Genomic DNA, 25,000 nt, shown 5'->3' with positions numbered 1-25,000 from the left:
GCCAACCTAAGGACAAGTCAGGGAGGGCTCCCCCCGCTGTGCCATCCCTGGCTGCCCTTCTGGCTCTCGGGGGCCGGGGGCGTTGCTCTGGCTGGCTGCCTCGCTGCCTGGCTTTCCCTCGCCCAGCCCTGGCCCCGCGTGGCAGTGAGACCCTCCTCCTCCCTCGGTCCGGGGAGAGAGAGAGAAAGAGAGAGAGAGAGAGAAGCCCCTGCGGGTCAAGGAAAGGAACCCCGGACCCCCCTGGCCCCCGATCACCTCCTGGGCTCGGCTGCCCTTCCTCTCCCCCCTCCCTTGGGCTCCTCCTGGGCTGCACCCGCTTGGCACAAAGTGGGCACACCTCGAACAAGGAGAAGAGAAGAGAAGATCCCGAGTGGGCTTGTTTGGGCAGACAGAAGAGGAGTCTTCTCTCTTTCGTTCCCCCTTTCCTTTCTTTGGCATTATTCCCTTCCTTTTCCTTTCTTCACTTCTCTTCCCTACTCTTTCTCTTTCCTTTTCCTTTCCTTTCCTTTCCCTTTCTTTCCTTTCCTTTCATTCTCTTTTCTTTTCCTTTTATTCTCTTTCCTTTCCTTCTCTTTACTTTTCCTTCGCTTCCTTCCCTTCCCTTTCTTTCCCATTCTTTCCTTTCCTTTCCTTTCCTTTCCTTCTGTTTCTTCTCTTTCCTTGCCTTGCCTTGCCTTTTCCTGCCAAGCAAGAGGTTGCCCCCAGAGTGCCCAATCATGCATGGCCCTGGGTTTTTCCTCCTGCTGCTGCCCTTGGTAGTAGCCCTGGCAAACTTTGCCCACCGCCTGGGGCCTGGCGCTGCCGCCGCTGCCCCTCAGAGCGGATCGATCCGAGCCTTGAGGGCTTCCCACCTGCGCAGAGATGGTGAGTGTGCCTGGCTTGGCTTTGGGGGTTTTTGGGTGGGGAGATGAGATGCCCAGATGAGTGCCAGCTTGGCATAGAGTGGGTTGGAGTGTTGGGCTGCGACTCTGCAGACCAGGATTTGCTTCCCAATTTGGTCAGGGAGACCCCCTTGGGCAAGTCACACTCTCTCAGCCTCCTCAGGGGAAGGCCAGGGCAAACCTCCTCTGAACACATCTTGCCAAGCAAAGCCCAGGATAGGCTCACCGCCTCTCCTTAGGGTCGCCATAAGTTGGAAACAACTTGAAGGGCACACAACAAACAAACAATGATGCCAAAACCTGATGGAGATGGCTAGGTAAGGTGCCCTCTGGCTACCTTCTTGCACGGAGAAGAGCAAGAGAGGGCAACAGGTGGAAGGGGGCCCCTGGAGGATCAGTGTTTGGGAAACTTAACTTTTGAAAACTTGCAGCTCTCGGAAACTCCTAGTGACCAAGAGGTCCTCATCGGCAAGGAGGACCTGGCACCACAAAATGTAGGACATTCAAGTATAATGGAGGACATGGCCCAAGAAAAACTAGAAACTCCCCCAGAAATATAAATTCCTGCTTCTCAGCCCTGTTCAAAGATGATGGACATTCTTGACATTCCTCCTGGACAGGAGGTTGAAATGTAGGGCCTGTGTGGGAAAAGGAGGACATCTGGTCCCCCAGCCTAGCAGGTAGAATCCCTGCTGGCTGAGCTGGGAGGGGGGAATGCTGGGAGTTGTGGTTCCCCAAAAGGAAACTGTGGGGACTCATAACTTCTCAGTCATTCCTTCACTTGTCCTTTAGGATTGTGGTCCTTTGCTGTGTCTGCGTATGGTGCAGGACATAACTATTGGATTGATTCGCATTTGGTGGTGGATTCAGGTCTCCTTCCCCACAAACATGTGGAGGTGATTTCTGTTTGGGAAATGGGCAAAGTGTGAAACATCTGGCAAAACTGCAGTTCGTGGCCCATTCAAGGCTTAAAAGCTCATGCTCCATATTTAGTGTCAAACTTTGATCATGGGCATCACAGCAGTAGTCCTTAGCTCAGAACAGTTGCCCATGGTCCTGCATATGCTCACTATGTTGCAACTTTTTCCTCCACAGTCTCAAAGATGCTACAAGATCCTTTTGCAGACTGATATTCCAGACTGAATCCACCTCACTAGGGATTGTGATTATTACTTAGGGCTCACCTCTGAGAGAACTTTATTCATTCACTTTGATTACATCTCTCTCCCCAACATGAGACTCCAGGTAACTTGCAAAACTATAAGGAATACATAGAAACACCCCCCCCCCACACACACACACACACAAATAAGCCCTACATAAAAACATACACTTTACATGCACATGTACTTTAACTCTGTCATTAAAGTGCAATTCAACTATATATAGAAACAGATTTATTTAAAACCAATCCATTCAAAAGACAAAAGAAAACATGCCTGTAATAAAGCTATTGGCTTTAGAAGGTTCAACAAAGTAAGTCCAAGAAGTAGATCTGAGATGGGTGCGCACATAAGCAAACATATGCATACTATGTTGTTGTTGTTGTTGTTGTGTGACCCTAAAACGAACTCAGACATTTTCAGATGAGCAACCTTTAGTAACAAAGCTGGGAAAGACTTTTCTCTAACACTGAATATCAACTTTCCTCAGCTGTTTCTTCTTTAGATGTGTTGATAAAGTTTGTGAAGCTATCCTGGAGTTTTCTTGGCAAGTTTCATCAGAGGCTGAGACAGTGTGACTTGCCCAAGGCCACCAAGTGGCTTTATGTGGCTGAGCTAGGGTTTAAACCTTGGTTTCCAGAGTCATAGCCCAACATTCAAACCATTACACCATACTGGCTCTTCATGCATACCATGTTCTCTGGCAAACATTTCTGGAACTATTGTGCATCCCACATTATTTTGGAAACCATGCTCAACCTGTGTTGTTTCTGCAAAATCCCAGAGGTTCAGCTGTAGACATTTTCAGATGAGCAATCTTTAATAACAAGGCTGGGAAAGACATATTTCTTTTTTAGATATGTTGATAAGGTTTGTAACCCAAGACTTCTAGAGGATATAGTCAGCCCTCTGTATCCATAGAGTCTGCATCTATGGATTTCACCATCCACGGCTAGAATATTCCAAGTTGTGGATAGTGGAATCCATGGATGGATTCCTTTTTAGATTCTCTCTCTCTATCTATCTACAGTATATCTCCAAAAAAGAAACTTTGATTTTCACATTTTATATAAGGGACACCATTTTACTATGCCATTGTATATAATGGGACTTCAGCATCCATGGATTCTGGTATCTACAGGGGGTTCTAGAATCAAACCCCAGAAGATAGCAAGGGCCCACTGTATTAGGGGCCCATTCACACTACAGAATTATGGCACTGTTATTCCCCCTTAATTGCTATAGTTTTGTCCTATGGAATCCTGTGATAGGCAGTTTGGGAAGGAGTGTTTAGAATCCTCAGCTAGAGAGTTTCAGGTACTGGGCTAGACAGAGCAGACCTGGCCTTTGTGTGTGATAGCCGCCTCAGACTACCATGTCAGCACATCCTTGGTTACAGGCAGCCCTCCACATTTGCGGCTTTAACTTTTGCAGTCGATTACTCATAGATTTGCTTAATACGTACTCTCTAAGAATCTCTACATCCTCCAGTGCAACTCTGCCAGTCATGCTGGAGGACCTAGGTATTCCTTGAGAAAACACCTCTAGGCATCTGTAGTCCTCTAGCACAATTCAGTGGCCAACGTCTGCTGAATATTGACCACAGAGTTGCACTGAAAGTCCTAGAGATTCCTAGAAAGATGTTCTCTCAAGTTTTTAAAAGTACTGAGTTGTTTAAGATTTTCTTCTTTTCTGGGTCTATGTTTTAGTACCATAGTGTGAATGCAGCTCTTGGCCTCAAACTGGCAGTGAATTTTGGTATTTACAGCAGAATTTCAGAAAATGTGGTTGTGCTGTGGATGTTCATCATACACTGGTTCTCTTCAGATAGCTTAATTTTACTTATTGGTAAGGAAGAGGAGAGTAGATAGTGATCTGAATGTTCAGAGTGGGCATGGTATATTTCAAAACTAGGAGAAGAATCTCTGTTCCAGGCAAGGATAGGGAGAACATCAAGTGGTTAAAGGGTTTTTTTGGTGAACTTTAACAGTGACCCCAGAAAAGTTATCTCTGTTTACCCCACTGTTATGTTCTGCAGATTTAGAAGATGATCCTTGCTGCTTCTAGCCAAAGATCTCTGGAACATTTTCCAAAAACAGCATAACCTGGAACCATAGCTTGGAAAAGCTAGTTTGAAGGGCAACAACTTCCAAATTCTTTCAGGCAGTATGGCTATACTGTGTGGTTTGGGGGGAACTTGAAGTTCAAAAGTTTACTTTCCTAGCTTCTCCTAGGAACAGAGAAAAGTAACTTGCTGCAAAACTCTCAGTGGAAATTGGAAAATGTTGCCAAAGATTATAATGATGGTGATTCTGATTGTGATTCTGACTGTGTTATGTCTAGGGTAAAAGATTTGGGGACTTCCTTCTGTTTCAAGCTCCCTGCTGCTGTGCTTTTTTGTGGGTGGAGGGGAAGGCTTTGATACCCAGTGGCAAGTGGGAGTAGTAGGAGATAGTAATAGATGAAAGGCACAATATCCTACTTATATGTTTCTCAAATGTAGAAGGTGAGCTCTATTTTATGCAGTTTACAGTTTCTGGCCCCTCACTGATCATCTTAAATATCTATAGTTCTTCATGTGTAACTGGATGCATGGCACCAGAAGTTGTATGCAAAATTAGTCTCTCTATTTATCTCCCATCTTTATTCCAAAAGTGGGACTCAACGGTGAATTCAGCAGTCATACCAGAAAAGGACTTTCTTCTCCAACTCAATAGAAGCAGAGATAACTTCTTTAGTAGAATCAAAACAGTGACTTCTCCTTAGCACTTTTCCCCTGCCTCCTGGAGTGAACACCTCTGTGGGATTTCTCCTAGAGAGCTCATTTAATGTAAAGAAAAACTATGATTTAGGCATGTACAGAATGGATCTGTTGGTGTCACACACCATGTAGTCATACTTTTTCACCCCATACAACAGTTCATATTTGTGTAAATGGAGTGAGTTCCACAAGTGTTCTCATTACACATGGGTCAATAGGTGTTACCACATTATAGAATTAAGGCAGTTTGACCCAACCTTAACTGCTGTTGCTCAGTCTTATGGAATCCTGGATTTTATAGTTTGTTGTGGCACCAGAGCTCTCTGATAGACTAAACATCCCACAAAACTACAAATCTCAGAATTTCATAACACTGAGCATAGCAGTCAAAGAAGTATCAAGCTGCATTCATTCTGCAGTGTAGACCGCTATTGTGAGTCTCAGCTAGAGTAGAACCATTGAATAAACTGAACTGAAATGTGCGTTGCTTCACCATTCAACAATTGATTCAGTGGGTTTACTCTAGGTGGGACTGACCAAGCAGATTCCAGTGTGCAGTTGCATACTCTTGGATGGCGTGTGACCATTTGTCAGTGCCTTCAATGTACCACTTTCTTGAGTAAGACTGGAGAAACAACCCTTGTGGGTAACACAATAGGGGTAATAAAAAGGCACATTAGCAAATACACAGTGGATTGCACAATGTCAGTATTCAGCAAAGGGGGGTGGGTGGAGCATGGCTCCTTGCAACTACATAAGTGTAGATTTGCCCTATACAAGCACGATGTAGGATCTTGGTCACAGAGAGTCACTGTTACAGATACAGGGTTAAAGGACTGTCTCCTTCCTGAAATCATGCAAGTTTTTCAGTGTCCTTCAGCTTCAAGTTATCCCACTTTCTCTAACTCAGAAGAACCTAGGCAGAATTGCACACTGCAGAATTAATGCAGTTTGACCCTGCTTTAATTGTCATGGCTTCATCCTATGGATTCCTAGTATTTGTAATTTGTTGTGGCACTAGAGTGCTCTGACAGAGAAGGCTGAATATTTCACAAAACTACAAATCAGAATTCCATAACATTGACACACAACAGTTAAAGTGCTGTCAAACTGCATAATTTCTGCAGTGTATATCCAGACTAGGTCTTCTCCCAGTCTCTCTACTAGTTTCATAGCAGAACCCTTAGTGGCATTAAATCTAAATCTCTGCTTTGAATTTTCTGTCATATGCTGTTTGACTGCCAAGGCTAGCCTAAGATATTTTGATACCTGGTGCAAGAGAAATGATGCCTTCTTCCCTTGCAACACATTCCACATATAGGAGACCTGAGAGTTCAAATTTTGGTCAAAACTGGTGACAGGGGGGTGTCTTTCCTTGTTTTTGAGAGCATCACTAATTCAGAGCAAGAAAAGTACAACTGCACTATTTGGGGCCCTATTTTGTGACTTCAGAGCTCCACAGAAGCACATCCCCAAAATAAAAATAAATAAATTGTGAATAAAATATCTCAAAACCACCATAAGATTGCCCAGGGCATTAAAACTCAAAACTCCCTGAAGTAATTAGCAAGTACCAATAGCAAGTACATCTCTATACCACTTGCTAATATACTAAACAGTTTACAAAGTGTAAGCTAACTTCCCCCAATAAGCTGGGTACTCATTTTAGCGACCTATGGAAGTAAGCCAGGCTAAGTCAACCCAGAGCCCCTGGCCAGTATTGAACTCACAACCTTGGAGTTTCTGAGTGAGTGGCTGCAGCACATGCCTTTAACTACTGTGCCACCAGGGCTCCTTAAAATGTCCAGATGGTTCCCATACTTTCCATAGTTGCCAGACTCTGCTCTGGTTTGGGAGTGCTGTCTGCCAACAGAGGAGAATAACCAAATGGAGTTTGCCATTGCTTCCATTCCAACATCAGCCATCTGAAGTTGACCCAATCTGCCTTAGAGTACGGCTGGACCTGCAGTATGGAAAACATTAAGCAGAAAACAAAATACTTATCACAAGATAAATGGCTTTTGCCAAATGGACCCCTGTGCCCCCACCGTGTGTATGCCAACAGTTTTAAGCTGGTGGAGAGACAGAAAACTACTAATCATTCAAGTGTGCCCCACTTCACTAGCCTGCCCCTTCTAAACATTCAGATGCCAAGATAGAAACAAACCAACTTTACATCTTGTTTACACACACCTTCCACCATTGTCTAGGTTTGCATAGCTCTGCTGAGAACTTTGCAACTTAATTTTGTGGTGTCATTTGACTTCTCATGTTTTGAAGACTTTTTTTCCCTATTTCTGAATGGATTGCCTTGTTTTGTTTTAATCCTCCCTCCCTCCCTCCCCCCTCTCTCTGTGTGTGTGTGAAATGGCAAAAGGAATGCAGCAAGGATATAGCAGTGAACACCATCACTCCCCCTGCTGTGTAAATATTAGACCATCAACGATTTACAGCTGCAAAACAGCTGGAATTCAATACTTCTCCGGCAGCTGATGTTTACTAAGAGAAGCCCTTGAAAGAATAGTAGCACTTAAAGGTCTCACACAAGCTCTTACAGATTGCAATAGATCTATTAGTTCTTTGATGGTGTTATTTCCCTTGGTCATTGAGTTCCCAATTCATCTTCTTTTTGTTCTCTCTTGCTCTCTGTCTCTCTGTTTCCATTCGTTTACATCACTGTAATTACATCAATTACATTACATTCTGAGGACCCAGCTTATTGGGGGCAGTTAGCTTACACTGAGGACCCAGATGAAGAAGACTTTCTCCTATTTCGTGTTCAGCATTTTAACTCCACACAAAACATTCAGAGACTGTTCCATGGTTGGAATAAAATAAAGCAATAGAAGTAGTGTAATATAATAACCCTACATCAACAAGTAGTCACCTTTTGCTTGCTTCACAGCTCATTGGGTAATACCTTTATTAGGACCTAAATACTCTAAAGGGAGCAGATCCCATCTGATCTGGAAATCCAAGTAGAGACAGCCCCAGTTAGTACTTGGATGAGAGCCTGACAAGGAGTACCAGATGCTGTAAGCTATGTTTCAGAGGAAGGAACTGGAAAAATAATCTCTGACTATTCTTTGCCTAAGACAAACATATAAAATTCATGGGGTCACCATAAATTCACTGGTAAATTGAAGACAGACAGACAGACAGACACACACACACACACACACACACACATTACCTTTGTTAGACCACTAAAATATCAAGAGGGAAGTCTTTAGAACTCTTCCACAAGTTGTCTGGGTTTTGCAGAACTTAGCATGGGAGAGAAACAGAAAAGTTCTAGATGTTAAAGTCATATGTTCTGTGGCTAGAATAAAGCACTAAAATGGAGGCTGTAGGCTTGAAGAGTCAAGCTGGAGGTGCGATGGTTCCAACCATCACCTCAGGGGATATTAAAGTGATTCCCTTTCTCCATCTAGTTCTGCAGGATCCCAGCTTCATGGGATTAACATGTCCTTAAGCAGAGGAGTCTTTGGTCAAAGGAAACTCACACTACCCTTTTGCCAGGGCTGGTGACAATGCTGTCCTCCAGATATGGGACTTTGTTGCCAAAAGGGTGTCGTGACATCCATTCTTGTCAAGAATGAGAACATGTACAAATATTCTTCATATTGGTAAGTCAAACTTAGATCCGCCCAGTCTAGCATCTGAGTGGGTGTCATGTTAGGGATGCCATGAATCTACTTTTGGTGTTAGATTTTACAAGAACTATCCAGGGTGCTGAATCTGCTTTGGGAGGGGAGGATTTAGTACCTTGAAGAGATCCTTTACAGCAGGGGTAGGCAACCTGCGGCCCGCGGGCCGGATGCGGCCCGGCAAGGCCTTGGGACCGGCCCCCGGCCTGGTCCTGCCACCGGTTGCCGCCGGGGCCTTTGGGGGGCAATTGTCTATAGAAGCCTCAGAAACATGCATTTATATTAACATTTTTTAAAAAATCAGCAATTTTTTTCACGTGTCCTCCATTTTTTTAAAAAAAGTGTCTTCAATTTGAAAATTTTGTCCTACATTTGTCCTGGTTTATTTATATATTTAATTTTTTAAAAAAATATTTAATTATTTATTTTTTGGCTTCAACCCCCTAGTTGTCTGAGGGACAGCAACCCGGCCCCCGGCTCAAAAAGGTTGCCTACCCCTGCTTTACAGTCTGGAATAAAACCCAGAGTCACTGGGTCTCTAGCATGGAAGCCACCAGTGCCCAAGGCACTTCTGGGAGCCTTTTAAACAGGACTTACAAATTGAAAAGTTGATATGGTGAAAACTATAGACCCAGTGGGATCAGGTGGTGCCCAGACTAGAACTAGTTTCAAGACTTAAATTGGAGAGTTGTGGATTCTTATCTGGCCATGCTGATAAGTCAATATTTCCTAGCCTAACCTGTGGTGGTGGTGATGGTAGTAGTGGGCCTTCAAGTCATTTCTGACCTATCACATGGTTTTCTAGGCAAAATTTGTATATAGGAGGTTTGCCCTTGCCATCCTCTGAGGCTGAGAGAATATGACTCACCCAAAGTCACTCAGTTAATTCTCGTGGCTGAGTAGGGATTCAAACCCTGATATCCCAGTGAGGCTGAGAGTCCAGCATTCAAACCACTACACCACTCCTAACCTATTACAGGGTTTATTCATGTGCATGAAACAGGCACACACACACACACACACACACAGAGAGAGAGAGAGAGAGAGAGAGATGTGCCTTCACATCCCACTTGGGAGATAAAAATATAACAAGTAAAGTTTTGGACTTGATAAAAATGTTAAAGTCATGCACAAATTTGCCTTCTACCCCACATTTTACTCTTCACCTGGAACACACTAACTGGGATTCTGGAGTAGGATATTATGTGTACAAAGACTTAACCACACTTGCCAAATACCATGAATGGACAATATGATGTCTTCAATGAACCCTGTAAATTGGCCATGGTAGCTGGGGCTTGTGGGAATTGAAGTTAGGAAAGGAGGAAAATATGGTTGATTCATCAACCTTGAAAAGCATAGCCATATTTCACCTCTTCAGACGCATTATGAGAATTAAAAATTCACCCTGGACATTTACACATTTGTGAGCCAGTTCACAAGATGAAAATATACATAAAACACTGTACATGTTTCAAAATGCAAATGCACACAACTGGGGGAAATATATAAAAGCATGCATTTAAGTTAATGGGAGAATGTGCTAAATGCAAAAATGAGAGAGAGAGAGAGAGAGAGAGAGACATTAATAAAAAAAAAACAAAAAAAAGTGAAGGTGGACAAATTTCCATGCAAAACCTCTACCTTGCCTCCAACACAATATGTCCCAAGGATGTGAAGAAAATGCAAGCAGGATTCAGAAAACAGCAACAAAATTGAGACTGATAATTTTTCATAGCCCTAGTTGTCATGAAATATTTCCAGAGGATACTATGTTGGTTCCCTGCAATATGCATACTGTATTGCTCAAGTGTGTTTCCATTCAGTCCACATTAGTATGATATCCACAGAGACAGTGTGGTGCAGTGGTTAGAGTGTTTAACTAGGATGCAGGTGATGCAGTTTTAATCACCACTGAGCTTTGAAACTCCCAAGGGGACCTTGGGCCAGTCACTCCGTCTTAATCTGGCCTGATTTACAGTACTGTTATGAGTTTACAGTGGGGAAGAAGAGAACTATATATGTCACCGTACATTCATTGGCTGAAGAATGTAATATAAATGTAACAAGTCATGGCCAAAATTCGACAGCTCTGCATATACAATTTCATGCACTCCCATTGCCTGGTAGCTGTTGGCATTGCTTACTAGTTGGGAGGGAGGGAGAAAGATGATTGAGATCATGGAGAAACAGTTGGTCCCATCTCAGTTAGGAGACAGAAGTGAAGGTGTGGTCTCAAATGGATTGCCCTCACCTTTTCCTTTCCTTAGGATCCCAGATTAGTGAGATTTTTATGGTCTGAAACACCTCTCCCATCTCTTCCCTACCTACTGAAAAGGGAAACAGCATGGGCACCTCTTTGGGATTGAGAGCTGCTGGGCTATGGAAGGTTTTTGTGCACAGAGTGCAAGGGCAAGAGACAGTTCTCTGCACCCCATCCAAAATGGGGCTTATGCCTGTGTAAACTGCATATACACTGCTTAAAACATTAACAGGATGTCAGCCAGTGTATGCATTGTGTGGTGCATGATGGATTTCCACCATAAGCATGGAAAATACTTGCAGAAAATAGACCATTGTTTGCTGAGGTCAATCTTTGTTTCATTGCTAGCTATGTGCCACATTCCACCTGTACTTGCTGCAAAACTAGCTACATCAACACAGTTTTTGAGGCATACTGTGCCCTAACCACTTCCTGGAAATTGTTGACATAGAGTAGATGGACATTCCTCCCCCAATAAAATCTGCTCTGAACATTTTTTAAAGGTTCTGTCCTGAGCATGTTCCAGCATTGCTACTTTAATTGCAATGCGAGGACAAAACTTAATTCAGTAAAATACTCTGGGCTCATGTCCAGATTTCAACAACCTTAATGTTCAGGATGAGGGGGGGACAACAACTTGAGGGGATCCAGAACTAACACTACAGAATACCAGGATTAGAGGTTGAGAGCTCTTGAACAACAAAAAATCTTTCATTAAATGGAAAATAACTATTTGGATTACTGTTGCCAGTAGTCTTTGGACACAATGCATTTGTTTAAGTAGTTGAATAAGTCAATTCCATGTATCTTTTCACCCAAGCCAGACCTTTCCTGTACCAAGCCAAATATATACAAAGGCAAGTCTTCTGTTACCTTAAAGTCAAGCTGGTTTGTGGTGGTTTTAGATTCTGAAGGCAAAAGTTTTGCTGGCAGCCATAGGATGTGTTTATGAAGGAAATAAAATGAATAGATAATCTTGGTGGGGGGGGGGGGGGAATCCTACTTCTTCCAGGGTCAGGGGAGGAAGGGAAACTTATCAGTACCTTTGGACATACAAGTAGTCACTCTGTGTTCAGAGTTGGGGCATTTGGCAGCACCTGTGTCAGTATGGTGATTAATTTGCTCTGGGTTTTAGTCTGAAGTTCAAATGAATTACCCAAGGTGCTGAGCTTCTTTAGAAGGATACGGTCCAGAACTGGATAGCTCCTTTACACCATGGAATAAAACCTAGAGTACATTCACCAGCCCGCTAACATGGAGGCTACCACTTACCACATGTGGATTCATATACAGGAAATTGGACAGAATTAGTCAATTAGTTGGCAGTAATGAGTTAACCTGCAACTAGTGTTTTTGAGACAGGCAGAATTGACAATGACAGTGGAATGAAGTTCCATTTCAAAAGTAATGCAGTCAGGAACAGTGAGCTACTTTAGTGGTGAAACAAGTAACATTATCTCTCTATAGACAAACTACTTTGGTCTCTTTCCAAGCACTGAAAGATCATTAGAAAGGAATGCTTTCTGTAGGGTTATTAAAGGGTTTGGGGAAAGCAGTTCCCTTCCTGTTTCAGTTTGGGCCTAGCATGCATGTTTCTGGAGGGGAAAAAACTTCCTGCAAGTTTTCCTCATGTTCCTCTTGCCACTGTTCCACATGCCATGGTCTAAGATATTGGGTTGTTTCAGGTATAGTTCTAAGTCTTCATTTGAACTACATGAACAGACTGCGGAACATCAGCCTTATATACTGTCTCCTTCCTTTTTGTGTGATGATTTGGTCCTAGCTTTCTGACAATGTACCTCCAGATGATAATTTGACTTTACATCTGAACCAGGCCCTTAGTGACTTAGCTACCACCACCCAGTTCATCTCCCAAATCCTGTTGTTAATCCCAATTAGAGTAGAACTATAAAATCAATGGGACTTACCTATGTGTTAGTGCTCCATTCAACCATTGATTCAATGGTTTATTGTAGTTGGGGCCCATGGATGTTGACCTGGGATTGAAATTAGTTATTGGCAGATTTGTCTAGTCTGTTTCCATCATTTCCCTCTTTTTCTTGCCTCCAAGTCTATTATGAAGAGCCCTGGTGGTGCAGTGGTTAAATGCCTGTACTGCAGCCACTCACTCACAAACCATAAGGTTGTGAGTTCAATACCAGCCAGGGGCTCAGGCGCAACTCAGCTCAACTTGCATCCTTCCAAGGTTGCTAAAATGAGTACCCAGCTTGTTGGGGGCAGTTAGCTTACAGTTGTATACCGCTTAGAGACTGCTTAGGTGGTATGAAGTGGTATATAAATGAAGCTGTTATTGCTCTATCATGTACTGATTGGGATATTTTTTTTACAAAGGAAGGAAGGAAGGAAGAAAAGAAGAAAGGAAGCCATGTGTATTTCTGTGTACCCTTTTCAAATAAGCACATTAATGGCCAGATAACCCACTCACATCCTTGATTAAAGCATGTTTGTAGGCATTTTAGAAATGACCACAATATGTATGTACCTTTTAAGCATGTTACTGAACATATGTTGAAAATGCAAAGATTTCTATCCACATTTGGCTCCATATTCCATCTTAGAGTCACAGAGGTAGGCAAATCCATAAAAGAAAACACATTGGAACAAATTTCTCACGTATCTCTAATCTGAACACAGAATCTGCCAGGTACAGTATTTGCTCAGAAGCAGGATGCAGCACTAGCTCTTAACTACACTGTTGCCTCTGAAGAACTAATGTAACTAGGGAAATTACCAATCTGATTCAGCTGTAATCAATACAATGGAGTCCAACAAAGGACTTGGCAGTCTTTTCACTTTATCAGATAGATGTATATCACACCAGGGCAGATATTTCAATTATAAACTTCCCAGTCAGTCTCAGAGTTACAGTTACTTTTAAGCAGCTGAATGGTATTATCAGCAGCAACCTTTAAGATCCCATTAAAATACTTTTCTCATGCACTTTATCACATGGTTACTGTAGTTCCTAGAAACAGAATTGCATTCTTCTATTTCTGAAAGGATTGCATGATCTAGACCAAAGATAGCAGATAGACAGTAGGAATTAACTTTACAAAGAGATGAAGAACATCTCCTTGCAGTTACCCCAAGAATTACCATAACCTTAAATATGCAAAGATGTAGTCTATATCCATTTCAATTTAATCTTTTTAATATTACTCTTTTGATGTTTCTCAAATACTTGGTAGCTATGTTATTCTGCTGAATTTAACTGTGGTTCACTTCATATACTCCCACCACACCCCTCAAATTTCATCCAAAGCTTGAAAGAATTACCTACAGAGATAAGAACTTCCCACACAATGGGTTTTGAAGACATCAGCCATGCACTAGCTACTCAGTTATCCACTTACTAGTTGAAATAAATAGTGCCAAAAGTTCATGTTCCCTTTTTCAAGCTGGAGGCATTCATATACATAGTCAGTGTTGTGTTAGTATTTGTGGTTTTTACATAATACATAGGTAGAAATTTCAGGGAAGTGATTTTAGTTAACTTTTAGGAGAATCATCCTAACAATGCAAAGTGCTCATCTTTGGAACCATTTGCTTCAGAGAGTGTGAAGCTTTCATTCACTGGTTTTCATTCATTGGTTTTCTCTCAAGGATGTTGTACAGTGGTGGCTAGTAGCAGGCTGGAGAATCTACTCTAACTTCAGGATAATATCATCCAAAATCCACAAAACAGTGATAACTTTATTGGATCAACTAAAATACATAATATACAGGTTGTAAGCTTTTTGTTTAGATGTTGTGATTGTTGTTCTCAGTTCAGATGTTATGGAAGGGTATTCATGCAGACAGGCCCTTCCTCCTTCTGGCCATGTGGGTACTGGGAAATTCTTAAAGTCCAGGAAATAGACTTTAAATTCCATTAGCAAGCCTGAACTGAGGACAACAACCACAACATCTTGACAAAATGCAGGCCTGTGACTAATATCATTACCATTTTTTCTTCTCCTATATGATTTTTAACACTTTGCCTGATGAAGAAGCCAATGAAACTTTGAAAGCTTGCAACATGTACATTATGCATTTTGCTTGGCTCAATAAAGGTATCCCTGGGGCTGTACTGATAGCCCTGTAAGGCACGGCTCTATGCCACCCCTGGAAGCACTGGACTGGGGCCACAGTAACTAGATAGTCAACCTGTGGCCCCAATCCAGCATTTTTCCAGGACAAGGAGAAGCAGCAAAATGCTGCTTCTCCGTCGTCTGGAAAAGGGGTGCCCTTGCGCCTCATGCACCCACTTCACCCTGACATGAAGGAGGAGAAAGGAGCGTCTCCTTTCTCCTCCAGATTGTTGGCACGGCCGTGTGGTTGCTGCACCAATGATTCTCAGGCAGGAAGAAGCTGCTCTAGGCAGAGAGCGAGTTAGACGTCCCAGAGCTACACTAGAAATCACAATGACGTGGAGTCCCCATGAAATCCAAACTAGCACACTGAGGATATGGTTGCCATAATTCTTTTCCACAAAACTGGGACAAACTGTAGGGGAAAAATGTAGGGCATATTGGACAAAATGTAGAAAAAGAAAATTGGAGGACATGACCAATTAAAAGCCAAAAACATTAATGAAAAACGTATAAATTCATGCTGCTCAGTCATGCTCAAAATGGAGGACATTTTTACATTCTTCCTGTACTGAAGTTTCGGATGTAGCTTTGTGTGGTTTGTGTGTCAGACTAGGACTCTGGAGACCAGGTACAATTCCCTGCCTATTGAGTGACCTTGGGCAAGCCCCACTTTCTCAACCTCAACAAAAGGTCATGGCAAACCTCCTCTGAACAAATCTTGCCAAACAAACCCCAGGATAGTTTTACCTTGAGGTCTTCATAAGTTGGAAAACAACTAGAAGGTACACAACAAGCCAGGGCCAAAGGAAATGGGGGGGTCTATCTGTGGGTCCAGGATCCTGCTGCCTCATTGCCCCCCATCATATGCCTCCCCCTTTAGTGAGTAGCGTATCAAAGTGAGGAGAAGGAGCTGCGGAAGGAGGCAGAGGTGCTTCAAGGGGCCGTGGCTCTCCTCTGGCGGAAGAGGGAGCAGACTCTCCCAAGGCCCAGCCCCAGTTGAGGTAGCAGTGCTCCATAACTGCCACCTCCTGTTGTTGCTGTTGTTGCTGCTGCTGCCTCCGGAATCTCCGTCCTCTGCTCAGCCACGGAATGGCCCCACCACTACCACCAGGACTCAACCTCAGTGGGAAATGCCGGCTCCAAGAGCTGCCTCCTCCTCAGCCTCCGCCTCCAGCCCAGACTAGTGAGCAGCCCAGCTGAGCAGAGGACAAAAAGCCTGGTGGCTCCTGCAACAGCAGCAGCAACTCCGGACTCGCCCTCACCCTTTTCCTACTTCCCAGCCTCCATCCCTCCCTCGGCAGGCCCATAAATTAATTAATTAATCCCTCCCTGCATGTGGCATCTCTCTTCTTCCTCCTCCTCCACTTCCTTTCCCCCCCTTAGCTTCATAGCCCTCCTCATCTCCATCCTGTCGGCAACTGGCCCCACCATCTTCTCTAACTCAGCTCCCTCAGAGGCGGAGTCCAAGGCTGGGGAAGGAAGGGCTGCAGCTGAGGAGGAGAGCACATGACAGAAGGAGCCAATCCTGCCTTGTTCCAGGCAGGCACATTTTGTCAATCTCCAGTATGACTGGAGGTTGACAAAATATAGCCTCGACAAAGCAGAAATCCAGGATTGGAGGGAGGAAAATGCCCAGCTGTGCCGGGACATTTTCTGGACCCTCCAATCCATCATTGTCCTGGAGGAAATCAGGAAATGGCAACCCTAACTGAGGGGAGTTTCCAGGGGGTTTTAAGGGCGAAAACTAGCCACTGGGCAAAGGTGTTCAATTATCTGAGGTAAGGTAATCTGGTCTGACAATAATCAAGGGAAATGGGAAGGGTGTTAAATTGACAGCAGACAATCATCGCCCATTCTTCTGATTATTGAAGGTGATGATAGTCCCATTAGCAACTCCCAAACTGCCTGTTGGGTAAGTCCGAGGGATGTTGTTCTCAAGAGGTCCCATGAGGCTGACATCAGTGCATGCATGTCCTGCCATTTAGGGGATTATGGTGGACTATAAGGCAAGGTCCATCTGAGGTCATGTGGAATACCACACACACCAACATTCAGAAAAATGCAGTATGGCTAAAAGCAAGTCCCACACACTCAGCCCCAGAAAATGCTGTGATAGGTTCACATTAGGATCACCATCAGTCATAAATGACTTGAAGTTACAAAACAACAACAACATGGTTGTTATAGTTTCTACTGGCTGTGGTCTCTATGCTATAGATTGGTGGCTGACACTCTTTTAATTTGCTTTCACTGCCGCTTGGAGCTGTGAAGTCGTTTTATTTGCTGTAATTGTGTTTTAAATGCAGCATTGCAGCATAAAGCAGCATAAAATTATTTTGGATGAATGAACACACTGACTGAACACAGTATGGGCAACTGTGATGTTGTCTCAACTGTACATTTACCATTTCCATGTTAATAAACATTTAAATGACATTTTGAAGAATAGTAGCCTGAGTGAGCAAGTGCACACTCTCTCTCTCTTTGGAGCATGGCATGTTTCTGCTCTTCTGGTAAGTCATAAATTCTATGTGATGTCAAGCTTCCTATTGAATCTGAGTAATTTCTGGTCTCATTCTTCAGTGCTGATCTTTGTCCCATGTTTTAAAAGACAGCTTCCTTCATTTGTACTTTAGCAGTCTGAGCACTCGACACATTGGCAGTGGTGCAACAGAACAAACATTGCCTGCTGAATAGACTTCCTGCTACCCCCCCCCCCCCCCGATATCCCTGCTGTGTATATGGGATATTACAAGCTTGAACTCCATGAGAAACATCACAGAAAGTTGAAAATACAATGAGCTTGACCTTGCTACCTTCCACTGAAATAATATTATGGCAAGATTCCCAGGCAGCATCAGTGGGAGTCGGGATGGTCTTGTTCTCTGCATACTGCAGTTTGCTGCTCAGAACAAGGGAAGTTTTTTTGATACCTGAAATTGCATACAAAATTAACTGAAAAGCTGCTCATTTGACTTCCCCATCATCTGCAAGAACCTCCTCCTGCACGAGTGGTTCACTGTAAGTATGGTTTCATAAAATGTTCACAAATTCAGATTACACATTTTGATGAGGAGGACTCAGTCCATAAAGTAGTGATGCTCATTATAATCCACTTTAATGTTGTCCTGAGCCATTTAGTCAGCCACACAAGAAGGAACACCAAGGGATCAGACAGTGTTCCCCTGTGTATTGTTTCCATTCATGTCGGTGGAATTTGTCTGACCTAAGTTTTTCCAGATCATTTGGTGGCCACATTATCATGACAGGAAGTGTTGTTTATTTTTCCCACAAGTGTTCAGTGTTGAATTGTAGGTCAGGGAAGGTTCACTTGGAAGTGTCATGAAGAGACTTGCAGAGACATTATGGCTGACTTGAAGCCAACCAAGAACTCCTGCAGCTGTAAAGATTGCATTGTATGTAAATCATATTGGTTCCTCACCTGATTTTAGCATCTTGTTTCATATAAATTTAATCTGGGCATAATAACCACTTTCAGAGGAAACCAGATTCAGAGTTTAGTGGACGTAGGTTGTTTTAACCATGATTTGTTCATAGGGTGACCCCTTATGCAGTGCCTCAAAAGAACAAATGTGTCACCCAAAAAGAAGTCAACAGAGCACAAAGATCTGCACATACTTGGCATGTGCTAACATGTAGATGCACATGTAAACTGTAGTACAATAATTTAAACAATAACAAAATGCAATACAGATTGAGTCTCAGAAAGGAGTCACGTCTATAGGAAATGACTCTTTTGCTTTACACAGTCACATCACACATACACACACACACAAACTGGTTTCAGCAAATGTGTATCATATTGCATTCTTTGAATATTTTCCCTCTGGGGACACACATGGAAACCATGTTCTATTGAATGATGTTCTCTCTCTCTCATTCTCTTTCATGTTCCCTTCCTCTCTCTCTCTGGCTTGTGCTATAACTTCAGAAAGCCGCTTCCTTGGAGAAGTGACACAAGATAGGTCTAGTTGTTCTTTCATTAGGAATGACTCTGCATCTTTGAACTGCTTGGATTGGTAATGGAATATAAAGCTCCTCACTGTGAAGTGCCAGCACTGAAACTAGAGTTGTCAAAAAGCAGGAAAATTTATCTGGTCTTACATAGTCATTTTATTTATTTGATTTTATGGAGGAGTTCAGCCAAAACATTGAACATAGATTCATTTGGGGGGAGGGGGAGTTGTGTGTTTGTGTGTGTTTTAGCACAGTGGTTAAAAAGCATTAACAAAGCTCTGTATACCTTTCTTTGATTGGATTTTGCAAAATAATCCTCTTCAATACTTACTTTTCAGTTTCTCTTAAATAGCAACATTACACTAAGATAATATACATTCATTTTCTTCTGTTTCTTTCATATCTCCTGTGGTATGTGTGAATATCAATTCCTTTCCCTATCTTTTTCTTTCCCCAACTGCCTACATTTCTTAAATTGTCTACATATCTTCCTAATCAGCTATAAAACTACAGCAAAGGTAAAGTTCCAATTTTTTTTGTAACTACAGGTTTTCACATAATTCTCTCTCTGTAGTATAATACCACATTGCTCCAACAGTTGCTCTTAATTTACCAGAGAGAATGGTAAGTCTGTTTCTTGGCGCTCTGCTTTGCCTTTCAAAAATGCCTTATTAAAATTTTGTTAGTAACAGTTGCCAGATTCATTCACATGTCAGAGCTCTGCTTCTTCTCCTGTATTGGAAGAATTTGTTTGAGAAATGCTATAGTTTTGTAACAGATTTTGGCAGAATAGTTCTTTGATCCTAGCCAGGATTTTGGAATGCCCTCAGATAGACCCATTCCTCTTATATGAGGTTGGCACTGAGCCTTTAAGTCGCCTCTCACTTATGATGACCCTAAAGCAAATCTGTCGCAGGTTTTCTTGGCAAGATTTGTTCAGAAGGAGTTTGCCTTTGCTTTCCTCTGAGACCAGGGGAGTGTGACTTGCCTAAGGCTACCCAGTAGGTTTCTATGGCCAAACAGAGATTTGAGCCCTGGGCTCCAGAATTGTAGACTTTTGTTCAAACCACTACTTGTTTATAATTATGATTAATTGGCTATGACGGGTGGGTGGGTTTCTAGGACATTGTATTTATTATATTTTAATGGTTAATACTCATACTGTAGGCAAACCACATGGTTACCTATAAAAGCAAATTGACTCTAAGATGTTGTTCTGAAGGGAAGATGATACTATGTTGTCGCTGTTGTTTTTGCTCCATCTGATAGTAGCAGGTAGTAGGAGAAGAAGACTGCGTGCCAAATGGTTAGACTCAATCAATGAGATCATGGGTCTGGACCTGTGTGAACTAAGTAGAGCAGTAGAGGATAGGGTCTTGGAGAAGTCTCATCCACAGGGTCACTATGAGTTGAAGTCGACTCAAGGGCAATTAATAACAACCAAAAAAGCTGGGCAAAGGGATCTAGGTGTACAAGTAAGCCCTACACCCCAAATAAGTGTATAAGGACACTTCTGTTCTAAAACTCCTGTGACTGTGGACCTGCTAAGGTTATGTTCGTACTCATAACTGACACAGTTTTCTTTTTCAAAAAACCCCAACAATATGAGTGTAGGACATTTGGGTTGACTCAACACAGTGAAACAGTCTTTTGCTATGTAAGAAAATGCCTCAGTTTTTGCTACAGTAAATGGAGCTGAGGCTAAGAAAACCAAGTGAATGTTTGCTATGTCATCACTTTGTGAAATAGCTGTTCAACACTACTGAACTTGTGAAGAAGCTGTGCACCTCTCTGGTCTCTGTCAGTGTCGAGAAGCTTCTGAAGTTGGGGGGATCCAGCTCATGGGAGAAACAGAACTAACACAAGGTGAACTCCTACTGCTTTATAAACTACCAGTTAAATTTAAACCCATACATGTTTCATTTGAAATTAATAAGGATGCCTCTCTTTATAAAACAGTAAGTAGATGAAAGGGTGCCTTCTTTAACAACAATAAAAACAACAACAAAAGCTCTCTAAGTGCTGCAAGTAATTACAAAAAAAACACACTGTACCAGTAAAGAAAAGTTGTTAAAGAACTCAAATGTACAAATTTTCACAATTTTTCACAATATTTCATATTTGGGATGAAAGAATGTTTTTGTTTTTTAAATGGAATAAAGGGGAAATGAAACTGACAGATTTTCCCATCTCTTCTTCTCAAATAAATGTAAATAAATGTCCTTATCAAGTAGCAGGAAAATAACAGGTTTAACATGTACAGAGATTTGGACCAAAGAGGAAATGACCTTAGCTTCTTTATGAATCCTTACTTATAGCACACACAGAAGAGCCATGGGTCATGATGGTTAACTAGCATGGTCATCAACCAATTCAGAACATCCCTCCAGGGTATTGTTTAGGCACAGATCTGGCCCCAGGATAGAAACAAAGGACAGGATGCCATCTTTCTCATTTCATAGAAGCTGACTAGACTAGCAATGATAGTTTTGCTTTCCAAGAAGGGCTATAAGCCAAGAAACGTAGGATAATCTAGCTCTCAGGCTTCCAACATCTGCCACCTAATTGCCTCATTTTGACTAATAGCAGGGCTGACCTTGTTTAAGTATTTAAATTCATAGATATAACCATGTTAACCTGGAATATCAGTATGCAAAGGGATCATGGAGCCTTTGAGGCTGTGTGAAAGAAGTTGTATCATAAGCTTTTGTAGACTTTAATCTACGAAAGCTTTCATAGACTTTCATAGACTTGGTCTGCTTCCTCAAAGACCAAGTCTATGAAAACTTATGTTTCAGCTTCTTTCATACAGTTAGTCTCTAAGGTGCGAAAAGATCCCTTTGCATACTGTTTTAATTCATATGTGTTTTGCTGTTACTCATACAGTATGCTAAAGCTTCTTTAAAGAAATAGTACAATATACTTGCCTCCACAATTATCTTATGAAGATTTGGTGGTGCCTATGCCCCTGTTGTCACAGATGGTGATGGGAAGTATCAGGCATGAAATGTCCTCCTCCTGTCTTCTTGACAAGTCCAGAATGGTTACCTCTTGTGCCACGGCAGCTGATTTGTTTAAAAGTAATTTATGGACATTGGGACCTTATGAAAAGCAGTGCGATATCAGCTGCCACTCACCTCATGTTAATGACCAGTAAATAAAATGCTAATTTACTTTACAGCTTTGAGCTCCAAAGGTCCAGGTATTCATATGTTTCTAATTAGCATCCAATTTGCTCACTAGGCTGAAAGGATGACTATTATTTTAAAAGACATCTTTGTTGGGAATAGGTAATTATCATGTATCATGTGGTGCCATCGTAACAGGTGGGTCTTTGTTTCTCTTTTTAAACTGTATCTTCTGGAGGGAATTATACCTTGCCTGTCAGCTATTAGAGGCTATGTTAAATGTAGCCATGGAGGACCAGTGATTGGAATCATTGATATTAATTAGGTTAATTACATTTCTTTAAAAAAAACTTAACTCTAAATGTAAATTACCTTTCCCCAAACTCTGTTTAGAATATTTATGTGGCTTTTCTCAGAAACAATATGGAGGAGAGCGTTTTTGTTTGCTGCATTGTTTCCCTCCTTCATTGTTACTGAAGTGTGAAGCATGATAGACTGCAACAAGAACAGAGGGAAGGAAGGAGAAGGAAGAGAAAGATTGTGACATGCAACCTGACAATAGGCTGTGCCTACTTTTCTTGTGGGTTCTATGGCCAGCAATCAGTGGTCTGACCCTCAAATCATTTACCCAGTCTTTCATTGCTCCTTGGCTCTTTCTGAGGCTACATCAGCTTCAAAAATAATGCAATTTGATGCTGCTTTAACTGCCATGGCTCCATAGTATGGAACCCTGAGATTTATAGTTTATTGTGGCACCAGAGCTCTCTAACAGGGTAGGCTAAATATCTCACAAAACTACAAACCCCAGAATTCCCTAGCACTGAGCCACAGCAGTTAAAACAGTGCAGACACCTATAGGTATTCATTGGACTTCTTGGCCTCAATTTATAAATAAAATAATAAATAAAATTTTTATTTATACCCCGCCCTTCCGAACGATCAGGGCGGCTAACAAAATGCACCAAAGTGCAAACAGCAAACAGATTAAAAACACATATAAAAACAACAATCCTTAAAAACAATAAAAAACCCCTTAGCCCAACCTCACGGCCACGAGAGAGGAGGGAGGCCCACAGGATATTTAGACGGGGAATGCCTGATTAAATAGGAAGGTTTTGAGACCCTTCCTAAATTGGGCCAGGGTGGTAGATGAGCGGAGCTCCGTGGGCAGCGTATTCCAAAGGGCTGGGGCAGCTGTGGAAAAGGATCTTCTGGCAGTAGCAGCCAACTTAGCCCCAGGCACCTTCAGGAGTTGCTGCCCAGATGTTCTGAGGGTGCGAGGCGGAATGTACGGGGAGAGGCGGTCCTTTAGGTATCCTGGGCCCAAGCCATTTAGGGCTTTATAGGTAATAACCAACACCTTATATTGAGCTCGGAAGCGGATGGGCAGCCAATGGAGATCTTTAAGCACAGGTGTTATATGGCTGGTCCTGGGAGCACCAGTGACCAGCCGCGCTGCCATGTTCTGCACCATTTGGAGTTTCCGAGTTTGGTATAAGGGTTGCCCCATGTAGAGTACATTGCAGAAATCCAATCTCGAAGTTACCAGAGCGTGTACAACAGTCTCAAGGTCCCTCTGGGCCAGGTATGGGCGCAGCTGGCGAATCAGCCGAAGCTGATAACAGGTACTCTTGACCGTCGCATTCACCTGAGCAGTCAGGTGAAGGGACGAGTCAAGAAGCACCCCCCAGACTGCGCACGGAGTCCTTCACGGGGAGCGTGACCCCATTCAGGACAGGTGGAACCACCGTCATTCCTGGACCAGGGGAACCTATCACTAGTACCTCCGTTTCCAAGTTATGGTGACCCTAAGGTGAACCTATTTCCAAGTTATGGTTTTTGTTCCTCCTTACTGTCAGCTTATTTCTTGCTTTCCTCCACTCCAGTGGTTCCCAAACATTGGTCCTCCAGGTGTTTTGAACTTCAGCTCCAAAGAGTCGCTGGAAGTTTGACCAACAGTCAGGAATTCTGGGAGCTAAAGTCCAAAACATTTGGAAGACCAAAGTTTGGGAATCACTGCTCCACACCAACCTGCCTTTCCTCCCTTGCATTTTCAGGATGTATCTGTGGCTTTAGGGGCAGTGAGGTTACTCATTTCCAAATGAATTGTTAACACTATTACTTTCTTCCTATTTATTGCACTTATGTTTTACTGGTGGTATTCAAGTGATTGTCCACTCAGGGCGCATGTACATTGTGGAAATAATGCAGCTTGCCACCGCTTTAACTGCCATTGGTCCATCCTACAGAATTTTGGGATTTGTAGTTTTGTAAGGCACTGGCACTCTTTGGTAGAGAAGGATATTGTAAAGAAGGATATTGTAAAACTACAAATCCCATGATTCCATAGGATGGAACTACAGCACTTAAAGTGATGTCAGACAGCCTTATTTCTACAGTGAAGATACACATGCCATTGCAGCAGTTATCTACATATTAACACAACCTTTTGGGAGGGTCCACAAGTATTGTATTAATCATGGAAAAGGGGGTCAGTCAATGTGTTTTGGGATGCCTGTAGTTCTTCATGTGTTATAACAATCTGTGGTTTGTTGGGAGCTTTGCTTGACATTTCTTTGTTATTGGGTTTATACATGTTGAAGGTCAGATATTTGGACGGATTTAGCTCAGCCTTGCTATCAGTTGTCTTCTCTTGTTCCTAACACTTCCATGGCTATCACACCACCCAAGAAACTGTAGTTTCTTGCATCCTTCCTATGTGTATAAATTTCTCTTTAACCTTCGCTCATTCTTTTTCAGTGAGTGAATGACAAATAGGATTCTCAATAATGCATATAGCTCTTCTGAGCTCAAAACAGAAGGTGGATGAGAAATGGGATTTTCAATAATTGATGCAGCTGTTTCCTTCTCCCCCAAGCTCAAAACAAAGCCCAGAATTGGAAAGAGGGAAGAGTAAATTAATAGAAAGGATATTTCACCTTCCTTTTAGCAAGATTTTTAGTGTACTAATGAAGGGCAGTGGTTTGAGTGTTGGACTGTGACTGGAGACTAGGGTTCAGTTCTCAGCTCAGCCATGAATCCACTTGGGTGACCTTGGGATCATATGCTCTCAGCTTCAGGA

At 42.5% G+C, this 25,000-nt stretch overlaps 1 protein-coding gene across 1 annotated transcript in view; it reads left to right on the top strand.

Annotated features, from left to right (window-relative positions):
* The first annotated feature begins 607 nt into the window (after positions 1–607).
* The window catches only part of PDGFD (platelet derived growth factor D), a 206,538-nt gene continuing 182,145 nt past the window's right edge, over positions 608–25,000 (top strand). Inside the window, exon 1 of the mRNA XM_042456090.1 lies at positions 608–864. Coding sequence (XP_042312024.1) covers positions 717–864 — 148 coding nt within the window. The 5' untranslated portion in view covers positions 608–716. The remainder of the gene's footprint in view (positions 865–25,000) is intronic.

Source organism: Sceloporus undulatus, chromosome 3, assembly GCF_019175285.1.
Source record: "Sceloporus undulatus isolate JIND9_A2432 ecotype Alabama chromosome 3, SceUnd_v1.1, whole genome shotgun sequence".
Taxonomy (NCBI): domain Eukaryota; kingdom Metazoa; phylum Chordata; class Lepidosauria; order Squamata; family Phrynosomatidae; genus Sceloporus; species Sceloporus undulatus.
Note: the sequence above shows the minus strand (reverse complement) of the source record. Positions and strands in the feature narration are given on the sequence as shown.